This window comes from Nuphar pumila, chromosome 4, assembly GCF_984573655.1.
Source record: "Nuphar pumila chromosome 4, dmNupPumi1.hap1.1, whole genome shotgun sequence".
Taxonomy (NCBI): domain Eukaryota; kingdom Viridiplantae; phylum Streptophyta; class Magnoliopsida; order Nymphaeales; family Nymphaeaceae; genus Nuphar; species Nuphar pumila.
In genome coordinates, this window is record NC_143252.1 from 9649403 (window position 1) to 9673148 (window position 23746).

Below are 23746 nucleotides of genomic sequence, written 5' to 3' on the forward strand. Positions count from 1 at the left end.
TGTTTGGTCGATATAAGTTTGGTTGATCAATGTACATGAATCTGATCATGAACATGAATCTTATCCATGGATTGCATATTTTATTGATATGGTTGATACATGTACATGATTCTGATAATGTACATGAATCAGAACAGCTGTGGCTAGTTTTTTGATGGTTGATACATGCACATGAATCTGATCATGTACATGAATCAGACCAGCATATTGATATTTTCTATTTTGCCGATTTGTGCATATGATTTGAGTATGTACATAAATCTGATCGGCACTTGAAAAACTTTTGCGTAGCTGATTTATGTACATGAAGATGATCATGTACATGAATCTGATTGGAAATTGTATTTTCTGATTTGGGTATATGAATCTGATCCTAAACCGATCAGTTTGCAATTGTGCATATCATATGCATGAATCTGAAAATAAATAAATGTTTTCATGACTGTGATTATATGGATGTTTAGTTGATTATATGCATGAAATTGATCATGAATGGTGTGGTCTGCAAGCATTGTATTTGCATGCGTATGTACTTGGCTTAATATGCATTATTCTTGTGTTTTGAATGTGCATTGTGAACATGTTTGGAAACTGTCTTAACTCATGTTCAATAAAATTTTGCGAGTTGCATAAATTGTTCAGATATATTAGTGGCTATGTGTGAACTACTGTATGTTTGTATAGGCCAAGAGCATATATTGCTCCAATGTTGTTGATTTTGTTTATACATTGCAAAATAATTTCTCAAAATTATTAGTTTTTCAAATTTAATTACACTATTAAAATTGTGAGGGCTAGGGACCGAAATTGTTTTTGCATGTTGATTTGCAAAACAGTTATTGTGTAAAGAACTTGAAACTGATTTGAAATGGTAAAAGAGACAAAAAATGTAATTAATCTCTTCCTTAATATCCCATCCACATTGTGAGGATCTTAAATGACTATCATGGGGGACCGTGAGGATACTAAAACTCCATGTGCGATTGTGGCCTAGAACTCGATGTGGTTCACCTCTCGGCTACAGTTTTAGGGAGATTTCAGCTACTTTGCCTGAGGGTGTTGTTGTTGACTCAGTTGTAGTTATTTGCATACCAAAAAAGTAGCGTCAATGGTCGAGGATTTCCATTGATGTCCCGACATTAGGTGAAGATTCTTAATTTTCTGATGGAAGGTGAGGATTCCTGGTATCGATCGAAGGACAAATGTGAAACCCAGCAATAAAATGCAAATTGTTTGTTAAGATACGATTGAAAACCTAACTTGAACTTTGAGAATTGTGTCAGTTTTGAATATCTGCGGGTTTAAGAAAAAGTGAAAATTAAACTTGTGTGCATTTAGATAAGGGACATTCATGCAAAAACAACTTTGATAAATAACTTAATAAGTTATTCATGTATGTGCATTGAATAATGCATATTTTACTGTTCAACATTATTTCATGCATGGCTTTGCATGATATTTGATTCTATATGATATTTGGATTGAATGCTTGAATGATAAGATAATTGTGGTGAGTTATTGCTTGCTAAATTCCTATGAAATTTATGCATGAATTCGTTTATGCTATTTCTTTTACTGTTTGGATTTTTAGAGGAATTCTTATCATGACTTGGGTTCTTACCTGTTTTTTTAAAAATGTTTTATAGGCATAGATGCTCAGTGATGTCTTGGACTGGTTAGATAGAGGATGCGAGTCTTGTGATTGGTGTTTGAGTTCTGACTAGAGCATATGATTGAAGATTTTATCGATTTTATATTCTTAGACATTTTGACTTATTAATTAATTAATGAAGTTGATTTATTACTTCTAGTTGATTCAATGCATGGAATGGTTTGTTGTTTGGTTATATTAAATCTGTGATGTGCCTCGTGTTCTTGAGAGGTTTTCCACAAACGCTTTAAAAAAATCACTATTTTCGAGGGTCAGTTGGGGTCGTTACAAGTTTTGGAGAGGTTTATAATTTTTTGGTTTTCGTTTGCCTTTGTGTGAGTTTAGTTGATTTCCCATAGTCCTTAGTCTGGCTATGCCATTTCACTTTGGGGCATTAATGGTACTCATGTTTCTCATTGAAGTTTATGTGAAGCAAGGATGTTAGATATGCTTGACATTTCTTTGGTATTCTAATTACATATTCTTTATTGTTGAAGGTATCAAATTTACTAGAATAATGTGTAGACTTAAGCAACAAAGTGAAGATGTAACGACCCCAACTAACCCTCGTAAAAATTATTATTATTATTTTTAAAACATTTGCAAAAACAAACCCAAAGATTCAGGGTATCACAGATTTAATATACCAAACTACAATCATACTCGCATTGAATAAAAGAAGAAAGAATCAAAACAAAAATCGTCTATCATATAAGAGTCTCTCTGACAGATAACCCAAAACTAGTCAGACAAGGCTCCCAGTCTCCAGCTAGCAAGTCAGGACATCACTGAGCATCCGGACCTATAAAACAATTTTATGAAAACAAGTAAGATCCAAAGTCCTTTTTACGAATTCCTCTAAAAATCCAAATAGTAAGAAAATAAAATAAACCAATTTCATGCATAAATTTAAGAGAAATATCACAATAACAATTACCATAATCGACTTACCATTCAATCATTTAACAAAATATCATGCAATAACAAATATCATGCGAAACAGAATAAACATGAATGCATGAACTAATATTGAACAATAAATATGCATGAATAATTTATTAAGTTATTTATGTGAGTTGCTTTTGCATGCATATCTCTATTAAATGCACACAAATTTAGTTTTCACTTTTCCTTAAACCCATAGATACTCAAAACGAGCACAAATTTCTGAAGTTCAAGTTAGGTTACCAGTTGTTGCTTAACACACAATTTGTATTTTATTACTGGGTTTTAACATTAGAAATCAAAATCTAATGTCGGGACACTAAGAAAATCAACATTTACGGACGCCACTTTCTTAGTATACCACTAACTACAACCGAGTCAACACCACCACCCCCAGCCAAAGTGGTTGAATCTTCTTCAAACTGTGATTGAAAGGTGAACCACCATATCGGGTTCAAGGGCACAATTGCACACAGTTTTATTATTCTCACGGTTCCCAAAACTGCCTTTCAAGATTCCCACAATGTGGAAGAGACATCTAAGGAAGAGAATAATTATACTGTTTAGTCTTTTTTACCTTTTAAAACTAATTTCAAGTTCTTTACACAAGAACCGTTTTACAAATCAACATGCAAAACTACTTTCGGACCTTGACCCACTCAAATTTAACAGTGCAATTAATTTTAAAAACCATTAATTTTCTTGAAATAAATTTTGCAATGCATAAATAAAATCAACAATATGTAGAGTAATACATGCTCATGGCATACACGGCTTGCAATGGTTCACATCTGACCATCAAAGCATCACAAAAGCGATTTATGTATCTTTTGTAAAATTTCAGTGAACATGCAACACACTCAATGTTTCAAAACATGTTCACAATGTACATTCAACCACACAAAATGAATGCACATAAAGCCAAACACATACGCATGCGAACAAATGCTGGCAACACACATTATCACGATCAATTCCATGCATAAACACCCCAACATGCATATGATCAAATTTATGCAAACATCAAAATAAACTTCAAATTCATGCGTATGATATACACATTTGCAATATGACATTCGATTGCATGAGCATACATAATCAATCAAATATATAATCAAATACATAAGCCTGCAGGCCACATGAATGTCAGCCTATACGCGACAAACTTGTTCCATTTACATAGTATGAAACTTAGCAAATTCTGGCCAACTTTACATATTTCTTGGACATAGCAAATCTGGCTAGATTGCAAACCAACATACTAGCAAATCTGATTGGATTGCAAGCACACAACATATCTGTCAATCTGTTCGGATTGCTCACACTCAACTTATCGGTAGTCTGATCAGATTGCACACACAATACATTGCCAAATCAGACCAGATTGCACAAGTACAAAACATTGACAGATCTGATCAGAATGCACATGCACACACATCGACAGTCTGATCAGATTGCACATGCACAACACATTGTCAAATCCGATCAAGTTGCACAAGCACAAAACATTGGCAAATCTGATAAGATTACTCATGCACACACATCGGCAGTCTGATCATATTGCGCAAGCAAAACACATCGACAGTTTAATAAGATTGTATATGCAAAACTCATCGGCAATCTGATCAGATTGTACATGCAGAACTCATCGACAGTCTGATCAGATTGCACACACGTCACATAGTGCATATTCTGATAATAACATAAAAAAATAACATATGGCAAGTGTGATAACAACATCAAGAATAACATATAGACAAACCTTATAACAACATAAATAAATAACATATTGACAGGTCGGATCAGACTGCACACACACAACATGTAGGCAAGTCTGATCAGACTGCGCACACAGCAAATCAGCAGGTTTGATCAGATTGCACGTGCTCACACACATCAACAGTCTGATCAAATGCACAACAAACACATATCAACAGTCTGGTTGATCACAAACGACCCATTGACAAATCTAATAAGATTGCAAGCACACACATTGGCATATCTGATCAGATTACACCCACGTAAAACAATGACAAATTTGATTAGATTGCACACGCATAACACAATGGCATATCTGATCAGATTGCACAGACAAAACAATAGGCAAGTCTGGTCAGACTGCATATGCAACACCATGGCAAGTCTGATCAAACTGCTCTAAAAAAGCATATCAGCAAGTTTGATTAGCCTGCTCACAAAAAGCATATCAACATGGCTGATGAGACTGCTCGGATACCAAAACTGATAAATCAAATAGAAAGATTGACTAGGGCAATATATATATATATATATATATATATATATTCAACATGCAAGGCTATAAAAAAAGGTCGGCAACATGTATCTCACACTATATGCATATTCAAAATCAACAAAAATTGAACACATGCTTAAACAGGGAAAAATCGATGGCATGTGTAATGAAGTATGCGAAAGAATCAAGAATGCAAAATGCATTCACAAGGTTCAATAATTGACTTGGTATAAAGGCACACAAAGAGGCAATCCACTTAGGGGATAATACGAAAAAGGCCTTACAAGAAGGCTACACATAAAAAGATAAACTCTTTTTATTAAAGGAGGAGCTCTCAAAGAGATATAAAGCATAAGGGAGGAATGCCCCTATTTATACACCCAAGGGACCACAAGGGGGCTCCCAATGGAGTCGTTGGGAGCCCCCAACGGTCACATTTGTGACCCTTGGGGGCCTCAACGACTCTATGGTGGGCCCCCCTATGTGGCTTAAGGAAAGAAAATAAAAAATAAAAAAGGAAAAAATAAATACAAAAAAAAGAGGAACACAAAATACCCATATCGGGTATTATGTGAAAAGACCATAATACCCCTATCGGGTATTATGGTGTAATAAAAAATATATATATATATATATATATATATATATATATATATATATATATATATATATATATATATATATACCGATACATATGTTAACACCCGCCCTCAAACTTTACAGGGAGATGACAGAAAGTTTGCCAAGGAGAAACAAGAAGCGGAGAGCAGGAAGCGCTTTTGTAAAAAAATCTGCAAGCTGATATTCGAATGTGACATATGGCATTGTAACTGTCCCACAAAGATACTCACCACGAGCATAGTGACAGTTCATTTCTATATGTTTGGTCCGCTCATGGAAGGTGTGATTGCTGGCAATATAGATGGTACTTTTGTTGTCACAAGCTTCGAGGCACAAAAAACTTCAACTCCCATTTCTTGAAGACTTCGAAGCCACACGAGTTTCATTATAGTAGTTGCCATAGCCCGGTACTCAACCTCAGTAGAAGATAACGAGACTTTCTGTTGTTTCTTGTATCTCCAAGCAATTAGCGAATCTCCTAAGAAAACACAAAAACCATTTGTTGAGATTCTGTCATTTGGGTTTCCTTCCCAGTCAACATCATCAATATAAGCAGGCAAGTTTAATGAAGACAATGGGAATAGAAATAACCCTTTAGTTAGAGTGTTTCTGATGTATCGAATGATCCGAAGGACAACACTCATATGCACAGTTGTAAGAGCATGCTGAAATTGGCTAGCAGAGTGAACGTGAGCGATGTCAGGTATGGTGATAGTCAGATAGGTGAGAGATCCAATGAACTATCTGTAGGGTGTAGGATCTTCCAGTAGAACCCCATCCTCCGACCGTAGTTTAGCATTGATAACCTCTGGAGTCTCTACTTTTTTATCATATGAAATTTCAGATTCGGAACATATATCTGCAACAAGCTTCATCTGTGATAATATATACCCTCAGGGAGAGTATGCAACTTCAATGCCAAGAAAATATTCAAGAAAACCTAAATCAAATTTATCAAAATTATCTTTTAACATATTTTTAACATTAATAATTCCCATTTCGTCATTGCCTGTGATGATCATATCATTAACATAAAGTAAGAGAATTACAATACTATGACCTACACTTTTCACAAAGAGAGCAGTGTCGGTATAACATGAACGAAATCCCAACTTAATCATGATAGCACTAAATCTATCATACCAAGCCTTAGGGGCTTGTTTAAGACCATATAAAGCTTTTAATAGTTTAAGAGTTTGTCCTTGTCCAAGAGTAATTCCCGGCGGAGGATCTATATAAACTTCTTCATTTAATTGGCCATTAAGAAAGACATTTTTAACATCTAATTGGAATATAGGCCATTTCTTAGATGATGTTACAACAATTAGGGTTCTGACACTAGTCATTCGAGCCACTGGGGCAAAAGTCTCCTCATAGTCAATGCCATATTCTTGTGAGTATCCTTTAGCTACTAATCTTGCTTTATAGCTTTCCAAGGAACCATCACTTTTTGTCTTAACTTTGTAAACCCAACGACATCCTATTGCTTTTTTATTTGGTGGAAGTTGAACTATTTTCCAAGTTTTAGCCTTTTTTAAAGCATCTAGTTCTACCCTCATTGCTTCAATTCAATGTGATATATTTTTTGCTTGATTATAATGAGAGGGCTCATAGTAAGAATGTAAGGCTATTAGACAAGCTCTATAATTAGGCGAGAGAGATTCCTATGAGACAAGCCTATTAGGTGTAATTGATTCTCTAGAAGATCGCCTAAGGGAAGTTTCTTCTAGAGGTTCGTTAAGTCGAGAGAATTTTTTTAAAGCACTAATAGGTTTCTCGTGCTCGCGTCGGGTGTAAACATGGAGATTGTCACCATGAGTTGGTGATACTTCAATATTATGTGTATCTTCACTATTATGTGCATTTTCTAATATTTCCGGATGACTTAATGAGTCATTATTTATATCTTCTAAAAGATCATTGAGAAACATATATTCAATTTCATTTTGTTTGTCTAATACTTCAAATCCGTTCTCATCTTCTGAAAAAGTCACATCTTTTGAAACATACAATTTATTGTTTTTATAGTCAAAGCATCTGTAGCCCTTTTGATTTTCACCATATCCTAGAAATACAAATTCAATTGCCTTTGGTGATAATTTATCTCTTTTATGCAAAAGAATAAAGCATTTACATGAAAAAATACGAAGACGATTGAAATCGGGTGTCATTTTAAAAAGTTTTTCATAAGGAGAGATGTTATTTAATTTTGAGGACGACATTCGATTGATTAAGTGAAGGTTAACACGACTTTGACTCAAAATTTTTTAGGAATATTTTTAGAAATAAGTAATGATCTAGTGTTTCTAAAATATGCCTATGTTTCCTTTTTGCTAGACTGTTTTGTTGAGGAGTTCTTGGGCGTGATCTTTGATGACAAATGCCATGTTTTAAATATGTTTGAAATACATTTGATAAGTATTCTCCACCGGAGTTGGATCTAAGAATGAATATGTGACTTTGAAATTGATTTTGAATTTTTGCACAAAATTCTTTTAAAAAGTTAAAGACTCTGATTTAAGATTAAGAAAATAGATCCATACATATCTAGTATAATCATCAATAAACATCACATAGTATGAATAACCACCTTTAGATAGGAACCGGAGATGGTCCCCATACATCCGAATACACCAATTCAAAAGGTCTTGTTGAGATAAAGATTCTTGTAGGAAATGAAACAAACTTAATTTTTTCAAAAATGCAATCTTTGCAATTGATATCTTTTTCTTTACAAAATTTGTTTCCAAAAGGAAAAAGATACATTTTAGAGTAACTTGGATGTCCAAGTTTTTTATGCCATGTTTCAATACTTTTATCTTGGACATAAGTATAAAAAGAGTTTGTAGGGAGCGTCAAATGATCCATATAGTAAAGATCTTCCTTTCTATGGCCTTGCCCAATCCGCTTCTCGGACTGGAGATCCTGCACAAAGCACCCTTGAGATGAGAAAGATATTTCACATCCATGGTCGACAATTTGGGAAACGGAAAAAAGGTTGAGGTTTAGTGTAGGAACTATTCTTACTTTTGAACAAACAAATTTTGAAAATTTTATGATCTAGAGTTCCAATGCCATTTATTTTGAGAAAAGTTCCATCGGCCGTAGAGACACAAGATATTTTTGAATTGATGCATACATTAGTTAAAGCACTTTCATGGGGAGTCATGTGAAAAGAAGTTTCAGAATCTAAAATCCAAGAATATGTACCGGGAGGTGACGAAGAAGCAATGGCGGGACCGGAGGTGGAGAAAGTAGCCTTTAGGATTTGTTGGAGAGCCATGGATATTTGTTCAAGTGTGTCCTTGAGATCCACGCTTTTGCCTTCATCTTCTTTAGTGGAGGATTCCTCAACGAAACCCACCTTAGGCTTGAAAGTCCCATTCAATTTTGGGCATGCGGGTTTGATATGTCCCGACTCATAACAATGATGACATATGATCATCTTCCTCCCACCATTCCCCTGTTTTCCAAAATGGGGAGGTTTGTATGTCTTAACATGATTGCCGAGTTTAGATACGGCAAGAACTTCATCCATACTTTTACTCATGCCATGCCGAGTCTCTTCTTGAGTAATTTCGGCAATGACATCCTCTAATGGAGGAAGAGTGAATCTATGAAGGAGTAAAGATCTTGTTCAAACTCGAGACGAAGCCCAAATAAAAATTGAAACAATCTATCTTATTTCATTTGTTTTTGTCTAAGTTCCACATCCTCTATAGCCACCCATTTAGGCTCTAAAAGGGCCAATTCATCCCACAAAGGATTTAGAGCACTATAGTAATCTTGGATGTTCATATCCCCTTGTTTTGTATTTTTAACTTTCTCTTATAAAAATAGGCTCTTGCAAGATCCTTTTGTGTATACATACCCTTCATAAAAAACCAAACTTCATTGGTTCAACGAAATTTAACAATATTTGCACATACCTTGAGTTCAACGTTGTTCATAAACCATGCTAGGATTTTTGCATGGTTACTTTCTCAATCCTCCATTTGTCGTTGATGGTCTTCAATTGCTTTGAGGCAAGCATCTCCCTCAAGAGCTTTTTCTGGACCTCCTTTATGTAATGAAGTATGCAAAAGATTTCAAGAATGCAAATGCATTCATTATGTCCAACACCGGACAAAAGAAACAAGCATAAGAGAAGAAATCCACTAAGGGATATACGAAAGGCCTTACAACAAGGCTACACATAAAATAAATATTCCTTTTTATTGGAGAGGAGCTCTCTAAAAGCAATACCAAGATACAAGGGGGTTCCCCCTATTTATAATCAAAGGGAGACTAAAGGGGGCTCCCAATAGAGTCGTTGGGAGCCCTCAACGGTCGCAATTGTGACCGTTGGGGGCCCCAACGACTCCATTGTGGGGCCCCTTTAGTATCTCAAACAAAGATTCTAAAAAACAAACAACAAAAATAAAAAAACAGAAAAATAAAAAGAAATAAAACTGAAATGAAATGGGGAAAAAAATACAGAAAAGAAAGAAATTAAAAATGTATTTATATATATATATATATAATAATATAATATTATTATATATACATATATGTACAGTTTTACATTTTAACACTCCCCCTCAAACTTACGGTACAATGAGCGAAAGTTTGTCTAAGAGAAAGTGAAATCGGGGAGCAGCGAGAGGCTTTGTAAAGAAGTCTGCTAACTGATATTCTGAAGTGACATATGGCAGATCAATTATCCCGTGTAGATATTCCTCTCTGACGTAGTGACAATCCATTTCGATGTGTTTGGTGCGTTCGTGGAATGTTCTGTTACTGGCAATGTAGATCGCACTTTTGTTGTCACAACACATTTGTGAAGCCTTTGTTGCTTCAACTCCCATGTCAGCAAGCAGTCGTCGGAGCCAAACTACTTCCATGGTCGTGGTTGCCATGGCTCTGTATTCAGCTTCGGTGGATGAGAGAGATACCTTCTGCTGCTTTTTACACCTCCACGAGATTAATGATTCCCCTAAAAAGACACAAAAGCCAGTGGTTGAGTGTCTGTTATTGGGATCACCTCCCCAATCAGCATCAGTATATGCAATTAAATCAAGAGAAGAGGAGGAAGATAAGAAAAGTCCTCGTGAAAGAGAGGACTTGATGTATCTGATAATACGCATGACTGCTCCCATATGAACAGAAGTAGGTGCATGTTGAAATTGACTTGCTGTATGAACAGCATGTGCTATATCTGGTCTGGTAATGGATAGATAGGAAAGTGCCCCGACAAGCTGTCTGTAAGGAGTAGGGTCTGCAAGAAGTTCTCCATCATCAATCTTCATTTTAACATTAACAACTTCTGGAGTGTCAACTTTCTTATCATCAGTAATACCAGACCTGAAAACAATATCAAAAGCAAATTTAGTCTGAGATAATAAATATCCTCTAGGAGAATAAGCAACTTCAATGCCTAAAAAATATCTCAACAAGCCCAAATCAGTCATTTCAAAATGAGATTTAAGAAGTGTTTTGATTGTTGCAACTCCCTGTTTATCGCTTCCGGTGATGATCATATCATCCACATAGAGAAGAAGCACAATGATCCCTGCATCAGAATTCTTAATAAACAAAGCAGTGTCAGTTAAACAGAATTGAAAACCAATATCAATCATAACACGACTAAACCTATCATACCAAGCTTTTGGTGCTTGTTTAAGTCCATAAAGAGCTTTTTCTAAGCGAAGGACTTTACCCTTAGGAATACTTAGACCAGGAGGGGGTTCCATATATACTTCTTCAACTAGCTTTCCATTTAAAAAAGCATTTTTGACATCCATTTGAAAAATAGACCATTTTTTGATAGAAGCTAAGGCAATTAAGGTTCGGACAGTAGTCATACGAGCCACCGGAGCAAAGGTTTCTTCATAATCAATCCCATATTCTTGGGCATAACCTTTGGCTACTAAACGGGCTTTATATCTTTCAAGAGTACCATCACTCTTGGTTTTAATTTTATAAACCCATCGACATCCTATAGTTTTCTTCCCTGGAGGAAGATCTTGAATATTCCATGTAGAAGCCTTTTCAAGTGCATCTAATTCAGCTTTCATGGCTTCTATCCATTTGATATCATTTTTTGCTTGAAAATATGTGGATGGTTCTTCATATGAGTGAATTAATGCAATAACTGCCCTATATGTGGGTGAGAAAGACTCGTATGATACAAACTTTTCTGGAGGCCTCGAGATTCGGGATGATTGTCTAGTTGGAATATTAGAATATTTCTCAAGTGCACATGGAGTATTAGACTCTTGTCGCCTGGAATATTGAATACTAGTATCTCTATGAACTTCTTCATTTTCAACATTAAGATCAATAATTCTGTGATCATCATCAAAGTTACAATCAAGGTCATATTCATCAGATGTTGATGTTAGATCTAGCAAAAAGGAGTACTCAGTGACGTCTTTTAATTTTCTAAAATCAAAGAAGCTCTCCTTTTCAAGAAAGGAAACATTTCTAGACACATATAGTTTATTATTTTTGAAGTCAAAACATCTATAACCTTTCTGGTTTTCAGCATATCCTAAAAAGGCACAGGGAATCGCACGAGGGGAAAGTTTATCATTTTTGTCAGTAAATATGAAACATTTGCACCCAAATATTCTTAATCTAGAGTAGTCTGGAGAAATGTTCATAAGTTTTTCAATGGGAGTGATATTTTGTAACGAAGAAGATGGCATCCTATTAATGAGATAGGTGGCAGTTAAGGCAGCTTCTGCCCAAAAGTCTTTAGGGACTTGATTTGCTATTAATAAAGTTCTAGTGGTTTCTATAATATGGCGATGTTTTCGTTCTGCCAGTCCATTTTGTTGAGGTGTATAAGGACAAGATCTTTGATGTGTGATGCCATGCAATTTAAGATAATTTTGAAAATCTGTGGATAAAAACTCTCCCCCTGAATTTGTGCGAAAAATAGTAATATCATTTTGAAACTTGTTTTTAACCATATTATGAAAAGTTTGAAAGTATGAAAATACTTCAGACTTATGTTTGAGAAAGTACATCCACGTATGTCGGGAGAAATCATCGACAAAAATAACATAGTAAACAAATCCTCCTTTAGAAATTACTGGTGCAGGACCCCAAACATCCGAGTGTATTAATTCAAGTGGTCTTGAAGAGAAAAAGGTTCTGTTCTGAAATGGTAATTTTTTCATTTTGCCGAGAATACAATCTTTACAATCAAATGATTCAGAGTTACAAAATTTCCCTAGATTTGGAAAATGTTGGATTTTGGCTATATGTGGGTGACCAAGTCTCTTATGCCACAGTTCCAACTCTATTTTTTGAATATTATAACAAAAAGCTTTCTTCGGCATTTCCAAAAAATCCATGTAATAGAGCCCTCCTTCTCTATGGCCTTCCCCAATCAGCTTGCCTGACTGGCGATCCTGTACCCAACAACCATGAGAAGAAAAAGAAATATTACACCCATAATCAGAAATTTGAGATACAGATAAAAGATTTAAATTTAATTTGGGAACATGTCTAATTTCTGGAATAAAAAAATTTTTTGTTTTATAAATTTTTTCAAAATTTCCTATTCCTTCTATTTCAAGAGAAGTCCCATCAGCAGTAAAGACCTTTGACACACTTGTTTTATTTTTAACACATTTGGATAGACTTTGATTATTTGGGGTCATATGAAAAGATGCACCAGAGTCAAGAAGCCAAGAAATTTTACCTAAATCAGAAAAAGATGAGGCTGCTGCGCCGGTTGAAGCTTCAGATGAGGAAGAGGCACCTTTGATGAGAGGCTGAAGAATCTCCATTAGTTGGGCCAGGGAAACTGGTGCATCCTGATCTTTAGGCTCCGATCCAGCAATTGCAGCTCTTTTTTCTCTCAGTTCCTTAAGTTTGGGACATTGTGGCCTGTAGTGTCCCGGTTCATGACAGTGATGACAAATAACTTTCTTCTTATCATAGTCACCATTTTGTCGGTTAAAGTGAGGAGGCCTATATGATCGAACATGATTCCCTGGTCTAGACACGGCTAAAACGGAATCATCTTCAATTTTTAAAGAACCTTTCCGGAGACGATTTTCTTCCATTGTTAACTCTTCAATAGTTTCAACAATAGAAGGAATTTTTCCCCTGTGAAGTAGGGCCGATTTAGTGGTTTCAAATTCCGGCCTTAATCCAGTGATAAACTGGTAAAAATGTTCAGCATCGAGTTGTTTTTGACGAAGCTCGATGTCTTCGGCACAATGCCACTTTGGTTCTAAAAGGGAAAGTTCTTCCCAAAGTTCGGACAACCCATTGTAATATTCACGAATAGTTTTGTCTCCTTGTGTCATCATTCGAACTTTTTCTTGGAGGTTGCACACGTGTGCAATATCTTTAAGGGAATACATATTCTTAAGGTATTCCCATGCCTTATCGGCATGATCAAATTTGGCAAGACTTGAGCATTTTTTAATGTCAACGCTATTGATAAGCCATGACATTATCTTCGCATGAGATATTCTCCATTCTTTCCATTTCTTCTCGTATGAGGCAATAGCCTTGATTTTCTCTTCTTCCGATAGAGGGACCTCTTTATCTCCCTCCTTTTTAGTAAGAGATAGCTTAGGTTCCGAATCGGAACCATCCACAATCCCCCATAAGCCTTTTCCCCATATATGGTGCTTCATGATTGAAGCCCATGTTACATAGTTCGTATCGCTTAGTTTCATAGGCATGATGGTGACTTTATCATTGTCATCCATCGATTACAAGGAGAGAAAGAATAGGGATAGAAGAGAAACAAGAAGAAAAATGAGAAAGAAAGAAAAAAAAAAAAACAATACAACAAGATGTGAAATCTTCTCCAATGAAGTGATAAAACACTTCTCTTCAAGTGGCGAACACTTTTGCAAACGGGCACGGAAACCGAGGCAGCTTTTCCTCAAGATTTAGTACTTCCGCGGCTCTGATACCATGAAATGAAATGGGGATCTTCGAAACACGAGCTTTGATTAACAAGAGCAAGTGTCAAGAATGACACTAAAGCATAACCCTTAAAAAGGGTATAACTGAAAACAAAATAAAAATAAAAAATGTATTCTTTATTGATATGAAAAACCAATTGCTTAAGAAGCATTGGAGTAAAATACAAGAGGGGCTGCACCCCTTTATATACACAGCTGAAAGAGGACTCAATAGAGCTGTTGGGCACAGTCCAACAGCTCTATTTAGAGCTGTTGGAATGTGTCAGTCCAACAGCTCTATTAAGAGCTGTTGGACTGTGTCAGTCCAACAGCTCTATTGCTAGTCAAGTCTGGACAGGACTTGACTAGCAACAGTCATTCTAGTTCAAACTGAACTAGATGACATAAAAACAAAAAATAAAAATAAAGGAAAAAAATACAGAAAAGAAAGAAATTAAAAATGTATTTATATATATATATATAATAATATAATATTATTATATATACATATATGTACAGTTTTACATTTTAACAAAAACAAGTACCCCTATCAGGTACTTATAAAAAGACCATAATACCCCTATCGGGTATTATGGTGAATATATCTATAAATATATTAATATATTAATTTGTGAAAAGACCATAATACTCCCATCAGCAGTAAAAACATTTGACCCATTTGAGTTATGACATTCAGATAACATATTAATATTTGAAGTCATATGAAAAGAAGCACCTGAGTCAAGAAGCCATAGAGATTTACCTGGATCGAAAGTGCTAATTGAAGAGACTGCGACTCCAATAGATAAAGATGCTCCCTTGAGTAGTGGTTGAAGCGCTTCCACCAATTGTGCTAAGGACATACTTCCAATGGAAGATTCATTTGACCCTTGTGAAGGTTTGACTTTAGGCAACCTTTTTCTCATAAAGTCTCTTCAATTTTTGACAGTGAGTTTTCACATGTTCTGGTTCTCGACAATAATAACAAATGATTTTTCTTTTCTCAAAATAATTCTCTTGTCTTTCATCTTTTTCCCTTCCATAGTTAGGGGGTTTGTAAGTTCTAACATAATTTTCTGGTTTTGATACGGCTAAAACAGAGTCATCATCACACTTGGTGATTCTACTCTTGAGTCTATTTTCATTCATACTTAGTTCTTCTATTGTGTTTTCTATTGAAGGCACCTTTCCACGACGGAGAAGAATAGTTTTGATGGATTCAAACTCCGATCTTAATCTACTTATAAATTGAAAAAATGTTCTGTATTTATTTGGTTTTGGCGGAGTTCTATATCTTGTGGGCAATGCTACTTTGGTTGAAGAAGAGTTAACTCTTCCCATAATTCTGACAAGCCATTGTAGTATTCTCTAATACTCTTGTCTCCTTAAACCATATTTCTAACTTTGATTTGTAGATTGCACACATCTGCATTATCTTTAGGAGAATACATTCTCTTAAGGTAATCCCATGCATCATTTGCATTCTCAAACTTTGCAAGGCTTGAGCATTTCTTTATGTCAACGCTTGTTATGAGCCAAGACATGATCTTGGCATGTCCCATTCTCCATTCCTTACACTTTTTTTTCGTAAGTGGAGATGACTTTAAATCTTTCTACCTCCGTGAGAGGTATTTTTTTCTTTCCTTCATCTTTTGTAAGGATTATGATAGGTTCCAAATCGGTCCCATCTACTAATCTCTATAATCCTTTTCCCCGTATATGATGCTTCATGATTGAAGCCCATGTGATATAGTTGGAATCGTTGAGTTTGATGGGCTTAATGGTGACATTATCATTGTCATCCATTTTACAATTTTGGGAAAGGGGGAGAAGAAAGAGGGCAAATGCAAATAGGAGACAAAGAAGATGATACTCTACCACAAACGGTGAGTACAAGTATTCCTCCAAACTTTCAAGCTTTTACACGATCACAACTTCAAAGAAACTTTACTTTCTTTCAAAAACTCGAATTGCATGCTTCCCGATGCACCGAAAGAATTTAGCTTGATCACTTCAACCAACGACTTTGATACCATGTAAGAAGATGCAACCCACAATCCGAATCCTCAAATGATTCTCACAAAAGATCTTCCACACAAACCATAAAGGTTCATAAGCAAAGCTCACTCACAAGAACCAATAAGGTTCATATACAAACATTACCCAAGAGAGAATACAAATCCAAAATGAAAAATATAATTTCATTCAAGTGGGATATAACCTACAACCAAAAGAATACCTTACAATGGGGTTAGGCCCCATATTTATAGAACTAATAAAGAAGAGGGAGAGGGAGTCGTTAGGCTCCCAACGACTCTATCTAGAGCCGTTGGGAGTCCAATGACTCTCTTAGTGCTTTATGCTTTTTGACTTAGTCAAAAGGCGTAAAGCCTATTACATGTCCAAAAATAAAAAATAAGTGATTTATGTTTTTTGACTTAGTTAAAAGGCATAAAGCCTATTACATGTCCAAAGATAAAAAAATAAAGAAAGACTAAGTAAACTATGAAACTAAACTAAAAAGATAAGATTATATATGATAGTTGTATATTACATATGAGATTATAATTTTAAAACTAGGGCAGTGTTATTAGAAATGCCCCTTGAGGCGCAAAAGGCGTGCCTTGCCTGAGATGAAGCCTTCTGCGCCTCAAGGCATGAGGCGTGAAGAAGAAGAAGAAGAAGAAGAAGAAGAAGAAGAAGAAGAAGAAGAAGAAGAAGAAGAAGAAGAAGAAGAAGAAGAAGAAGAAGAAGGTATATTTAATTAGTTTTATAGTTACTTTTTATGTGTTAATCTCATATTTTTTAACTTTTATAGGTTAATTTCATATTTTTAGTACTTATTTGAGATTTTCTAAGTTTCTTAGTTACTTTTTATATGTTAATCTATATTTTTTAACTTTTATAGGTTAATCTCATATTTTTTAGTACTTATTTGAGATTTTCTATTGCTGATTGGTTGTTGCTTTATAGGACATTATATTTTTCAATTATATAATTAGTTTTTTAGTTATGTAATCAGTTTCATAGTTACTTTTATATGTTAATCTCATATTTTTTAGTACTTATTTGAGATTTTCTATTTCTTATTGGTTGTTACTCATCAATAAAGCATTTTTTATTTGTATTTTTACATTTTTTTTATAATTTTTTTAAAGTTTTCAATTTTTTTTTGAGGCTTACGCTTTACGCCTCACCTCAGTTTGCACTAGGGAAATCAAAATCTCAAAAAATACATGAAATCGTCACTTAGTACATGCACATATACATATTATATTTTTGAATCAGATTTTCCTTTTGCATCTAGACCTACACACAAAATTAGTTTATACGTATTTCTTTCCGTACGAACTTAGAGAGAAACCCGTACCTTAATCGAAGCGTAGAAAAAGACCGGAGGAAGATGATGGATGTATAGAATTTTTTTCTACTCTTTCTTCTTTTCTTCCTTTCTCCTTTTTCTCTTTCTTTTTTTTTTCTCTCCTTTCTTTCTCTTTCCCTCTCACGATTTTGGCACTCTCTTTCTCTTTCTCCCTCTCTAACTCTCTCTCTAGAATACTTTTTTCTAGAGAGGGGAGACTAACCTCTTTTATATTATATTATCTCCTTAATTTTATTTTTTTAACTTTTACATAAATCTAGAGGGGGACTCCCCCTCTAGAGAAGCTTGACTTAAGTAGAGTTCTACGTCATGGAGAACTCTACATTATCCTTCTTTTAATTAATTAATTTAATATTCAATTATTAAATATTATATTCTAAGAATATTCCAGAGCGTGTCACCCCTCTTTGGAAGTCTTCCTGGAGTAGAGTTCTACTTCAAGTATAACTCTACCTACCCAATTTAAAATGTAAATTGATTTTAAAGTTTTAAAATGATATATGGATTTTAGATCCAGATTCAGATCCAAGATTCAAATCCATATCTAAAATATACATGGATCTTTACTTGGTCCAAATCCTAGCTAATATGGGTCGTGGATTGGGTCCAGATCCATATTACCTTGGATCTAACAAAGCAGATCTAGTATGATCCGATCCAGAAAAGGCAAAAATAGAGGCAGGACATTTTTGAAAAATGCAATTTCTGTGCCAACCTTTACCCGATTTCAGAAAAACAAATTACTAACTTAGAATTTCGAGGCACATCTAATGGTATACATACCTGATTTCGCCTACGAATTTTGCCTGAATTTAACCCAAATTTTGCTCGATTTTTGTTCAAATTTAAAGGTTAAAAACGGAAAAAATTCTCAAATTATAATTGGCTTATCTAGGTCGTGTAAGTGGGCTCTTGGCCACACCCAGACCCAACTGTCGTCACCTATAAATAAGATATTTTCCATGATTTTATCATTTTTATTAAATATATAATTAAAAATTCATATGTTTTGAATTTAAAAATCATGAAAAAATACACGCTATTACAGAATAGATATGGAGTATAATGTGTGATTGGGGGTGGCCATCGGGTCGGCCCGGCCCAATAACGAGCTCGTAAAGGCCTGACTGATCAGGATAGCCGCCGAAAGCTCGACCTAATTGTTATTGGGTCTGGCCCAAGCTGACACTAATCGGATCTGGTTTCTTTTTTGATGTCTGTGACCCACCTATAAGGAAAATCCGATAATCGGGACGGGCCTGACTCGACCTTAATTGGGTCGGATCTGAGAGAGAGAAGCCCACCCAAAAAGTGAGACTGACCCTTTTCTGGCCGGACTGTTCAAGATAGCAGCTTGCCGGAAAGGTGTGCTAATTTCCTTTCCGGCGAGAGAGAGAGCGAGAGAGAGAGAGAGAGAGAGAGAGAGAGAGAGAGAGAGAGAGAGAGAGAGAGACTCCTCTCCTGTCACATCTTTCTGACAAATGGCAACTTTGATAGCTGCCAGCCTGCCACTATATTTTTTTCAGGCTGTTAAGGGAGGGAAGTGGGGGGCACACTTTTTAAAACTTTAAAACGATTTTATTTTTTATTTTTCTAATATAATAAAGGCCCAACTTGGGCCGAGACTCAAGCCTGAACCCGACTTTTTTCGGGCAGGGTCCTCAAAGTGAGGCCCGAGCCCGACCCGAACCGTGTACCAATAGCCCGTGTGTTACCTGGCTCAGTGTCCACCCCTATGTGATTCAATTTTACTTTGGGAATGAAGCTGCACCAAGATATTACACACACGGTAACAACAATAGGGAAAATGACTTAGATGACTGAAAGAATATATGACTAATTATGAAAAAAAAAACTCTTGGAAAACAAATATATTGGATGATATATTTAAAGATGATAGAATAAGTCATACCTTTTGATTTAGCTCAACTTATTATTGATTGCAATAAGTTTTAAGTCTGTTATAAAATAATTTGATTAGTACAGGCATTCAATTTTTTGCCTGTGCACCACGTCTCGGATCTTATGCTTGAAGACATTGCAGATATGGATGGGATTGCTTATTCTTACGAAGTTTATATCATAGTTAAAAATGTTTTCAAGGTATCATTAGAATGCACTCACCCTCATGCAAACAGATTAAGATCAGAAAACATACAAATGATAGAAAGCCAATCAGAAGGATGGCGACTCTTTCTAAGTGTATATAAAGTGAAGGAATCACTACCAAAAGACACAAAGTTCAGCTGTTAATTTGTTTTATTAGTGATTATGATACTGCGACACGGCACTTTGGGTGCCGTACATGTGTCGACACGGGTACTGGTACCTGGACACGGCATTTGCAGTGTCCTACTTTATATTATATTTTCAATATATAATATATATTTTAGATATAATATATATTTTCAGTATATATTTTAGATATAATATATATATTTTTCAGTATATATTTAGCCATGTCCCCATACCCACATTTTTTTGGAATTGCCGTATTGTACCCTCCGCACCCGTACCCGCACCCGTACCCAGTGACATAGATTAGTGAATAGTTGGCGCTTTCACTACCTAAAATAATGTCCAAGAAAATGGTTCGATACAACTTGATTCAAATAATTTGTTCTGCAAGCTTAAGTAGCTTGTGCTTAGCCATCATGAAATACTCCAACTTATGATTCTGATTCTACCGTATGATCCTCTACAGTTTTTTTCACCAGTTGCATGTGGATATCCTGAAAGACAGGTGGGAATACCAGTATGTAGTGGAAAAAGCCTTAATTGCAAAAAGTCATTATTGCGCAGAGTTTAAAAATAAGGGAACATCATAGTGTTAAAGAATATTGGCAATGTCCATAGTGCTACACTTAAATTTATTGTTTGTTTGCAAATATTGTCCCTTGGACATGGACCGTTTGCTTTTTGCTGATGTATTTAACTCTCTTATAACATAATTTCTTTATGCACATATATTTCCAGATCTTGATGTAAAGTGTTTTTAGTGTTTTCTAATTAAGGCCAAAGGTTTTCTACCTATAATAATATTCATACGTTTCCTCTTTTGTATTTTTGGGTTCTTGAAAATAATTATTATGTACTTAAGAGTGTAGATTTGTGACTGGACATTCTTTACGTCTTCTGCGGCCATGATTTCTGAGTATGTGCAAGATTTTTTTTCTGCATCTGTTGATTACTTTTCTCCTGTTTTTCATTAATAGACACCAAATAGAAGCGGGAGACCTTCATTTGACCATTTTGATACAGGCCGCTGGTTGTCGGTAAGGTTAATTTACTTCCACGTCATAGATGTGTGTGTGTGTGTGTGTGCACGTATCTCTCTGTGTGTCTGTGCATTGTTATGACATGTTTGCCTATTATTCTTATACGTGTGATGATTAGTTATTATTTCACATTTACCGTGAAGCTATTTGTTTGCTTCCCATAAGACTGTTATGTGTTTGTCATGGAAAAGAAGAGATAAGAGGATGATTGCTTGCACCATATGTAAGGCTTATGGCTTTTTGTGTTAAATTCTTTTTTTTGAGGGGGTTATTTTACTCTGTATTTTTCGGAAGATGCACATGTCTGCACTAGATTGATGACTTGATTCTGCATAATGTCGCTTCTCATGTTATCACTGTTCTAATCCAAATGGTCATACAGGAGGCAGTTTTTGCCATGATCCAAATGTATGTCCTTAAGATGGTGATTCCTGAAAGTGAAGACATTTTCAGAATTTTTCTTCCTTACTGCTTGTGCTTTTATTGTCTTTTGAAAAAATATTTTTCTAAGGGGGTTTAGAGAGATGCATGTAACTTATGGAGAATTTCTATCAGCTAGTCATGCCGGTGCCGGATATGGCACCCATAGTAACAAATATCATCTTATTGAGCAAGATGGCATTTATGTTGCAGTTTTGTCTCAATATATATGTTTTGTGGGGAAAGACTGCTCTTAAAATTTATTTACTGTTTTAAAATTAAAAAAATTGCTTGTTCTCCCAACATATTTCTAATCAATACATGAGAAAAGTGAAAATTTGAAAACCACGAGAAATTCACAGTTGAACAATGTGTTTTATGCGTTTGAACTGGTGTTTGACATTTGGAAACCAATAGGCAGTAACTTGTGCTTTCGGCTGTCTGGAACATGCATTTTCTGGTTAATCTTATTAAGGGCTATGTTGATAGCTGACAAATTATTTAATCTTAAATTTGTTCATTTTGTTTATACTTCTAAATAAATTATTAGCGAGAGATGGAGGGAGGGAGGGAGGGAGGTGTGTTGTGTGTGCTAGTAGTCTTCCTTTCATAGAGTGTTCCTGGATCAGTACTTAAACATTATCAATCAACTAGTAGGTGTGATACAACAACAACAACAACTACAACAACTACACCTTCATCCCAAAACAATTGGGGTCGGCGATATGAACCAACAAAGAAAATCATTCTGGGTCTTCCACATGAATCCTTCTCCTCCATTCATTTCTATCCAATGCCATGTCCTCGGTGAGGTTCAAAGCATTCATATCCTTTCCTATCACCTCCATCCATGTCTTCCTAGGCCTACCCCGACCTCTTTTAACTAATATATTTTTCCATTTCTCCATCCTTCTAACTGGAGCATCATTAGGCCTTCGTCGAATATGTCCAAACCACCGTAAACGATTCTCTCTCATCTTATTTTCAATGGGTGCAACACTACCTTCTTACGTATCTCCTCGTTCCGAATCTTATCTTTTATTGTATTTCCACACATCCATCTCAGCATACGCATCTCAGCTACACTCATTTTTTGAATATGATGTCTCTTGGCAGCCCAACATTCCGTACTATATAGTAAAGCGGGCCTAATAGTTGTCCTATAAAACTTTCCTTTTAACCACAATGGCATTCTACGATCGCACAACACTCCAGTTGCACTCTTCCATTTCATCCACCCAACCTTTATCCTATGATTTACATCTCCATCAATTTCTCCATACTTTTGAATGATAGATCCCAAATATTTGAAACAGTCATCCACCGGTATTTCTTGCTCACCAAGCTTCACTACACTCCCATCACTACTTCGTTGCTTACTAAATCGACATTCCATGTATTCTGTCTTACTCTTACTCAATTTAAAACCTCTTGCTTCCAATGTCTGTCTCCATAATTCTAACTTAGCATTAACCCCATCTCTAGACTCATCAATCAAAACAATATCATCAGCAAACAACATACACCATGGCACATTTTCTTGAATTGATCTCGTAAGCTCATCCATCACTATAGCAAATAGGAAAGGGCTTAAAGCAGATCCTTGATGTAACCCAACCGTTATAAGAAATTTGGTTGTCACCCCTCCACAAGTGCGGACATTGGTTACTACTCCTTCATACATATCTTTAATTATACTAATGTACTTGAGAGAAACACCTTTATTCGTCATTGTCCACCAGAGAACGTCCCTAGGTACTCTATCGTAAGCCTTCTCCAAATCAATAAAAACCATATGCAAATCTTTGTTCCTCTCTCTATATCTCTCAATAAGTTGTCTAAGAAGAGGTATAACTTCCATAGTTGATCTTCCAGGCATAAAACCAAATTGATTCTTCGATATCATGACAACCTTCCTCAACCTAGACTCAATCACCCTCTCCCAAAGTTTCATAGTATGACTCATGAGTTTTATACCACGATAGTTTGTGCAATCTTGTATATCACCCTTATTCTTATATAGAGGCACCAAAGTACTCTTCCTCCACTCATTAGGCATCTTATTTGTCCGCCAAATCTTGTTAAAAAGATTTGTCAACCATTCTAAATCTTTCTCTCCCAAGCATTTCCAAGCCTCGATAGGTATACCATCTGGGCCAACTGCCCTTCTTGATTTCATTTTCTTCAAAGCCTCTGCAATTTCTTTCTTTTGAATCTTGCGCATGAAGTCACGATTCATCTCATGAAAAGGAATGGAAAAGTCTCCAAAATTCTGAG

The 23746-nt window shown here is 35.5% G+C and overlaps 1 protein-coding gene across 2 annotated transcripts in view; it reads left to right on the top strand.

Moving 5' to 3' along the window:
- APC7 (tetratricopeptide repeat (TPR)-containing protein) overlaps positions 1-23746 on the top strand; it is a 68418-nt gene that overhangs the window by 30512 nt on the left and 14160 nt on the right. For both annotated transcript variants that reach the window (XM_090002456.1, XM_090002455.1), the window contains exon 8: positions 20987-21046. In XM_090002456.1, coding sequence (XP_089858582.1) covers positions 20987-21046 — 60 coding nt within the window. The remainder of the gene's footprint in view (positions 1-20986; positions 21047-23746) is intronic.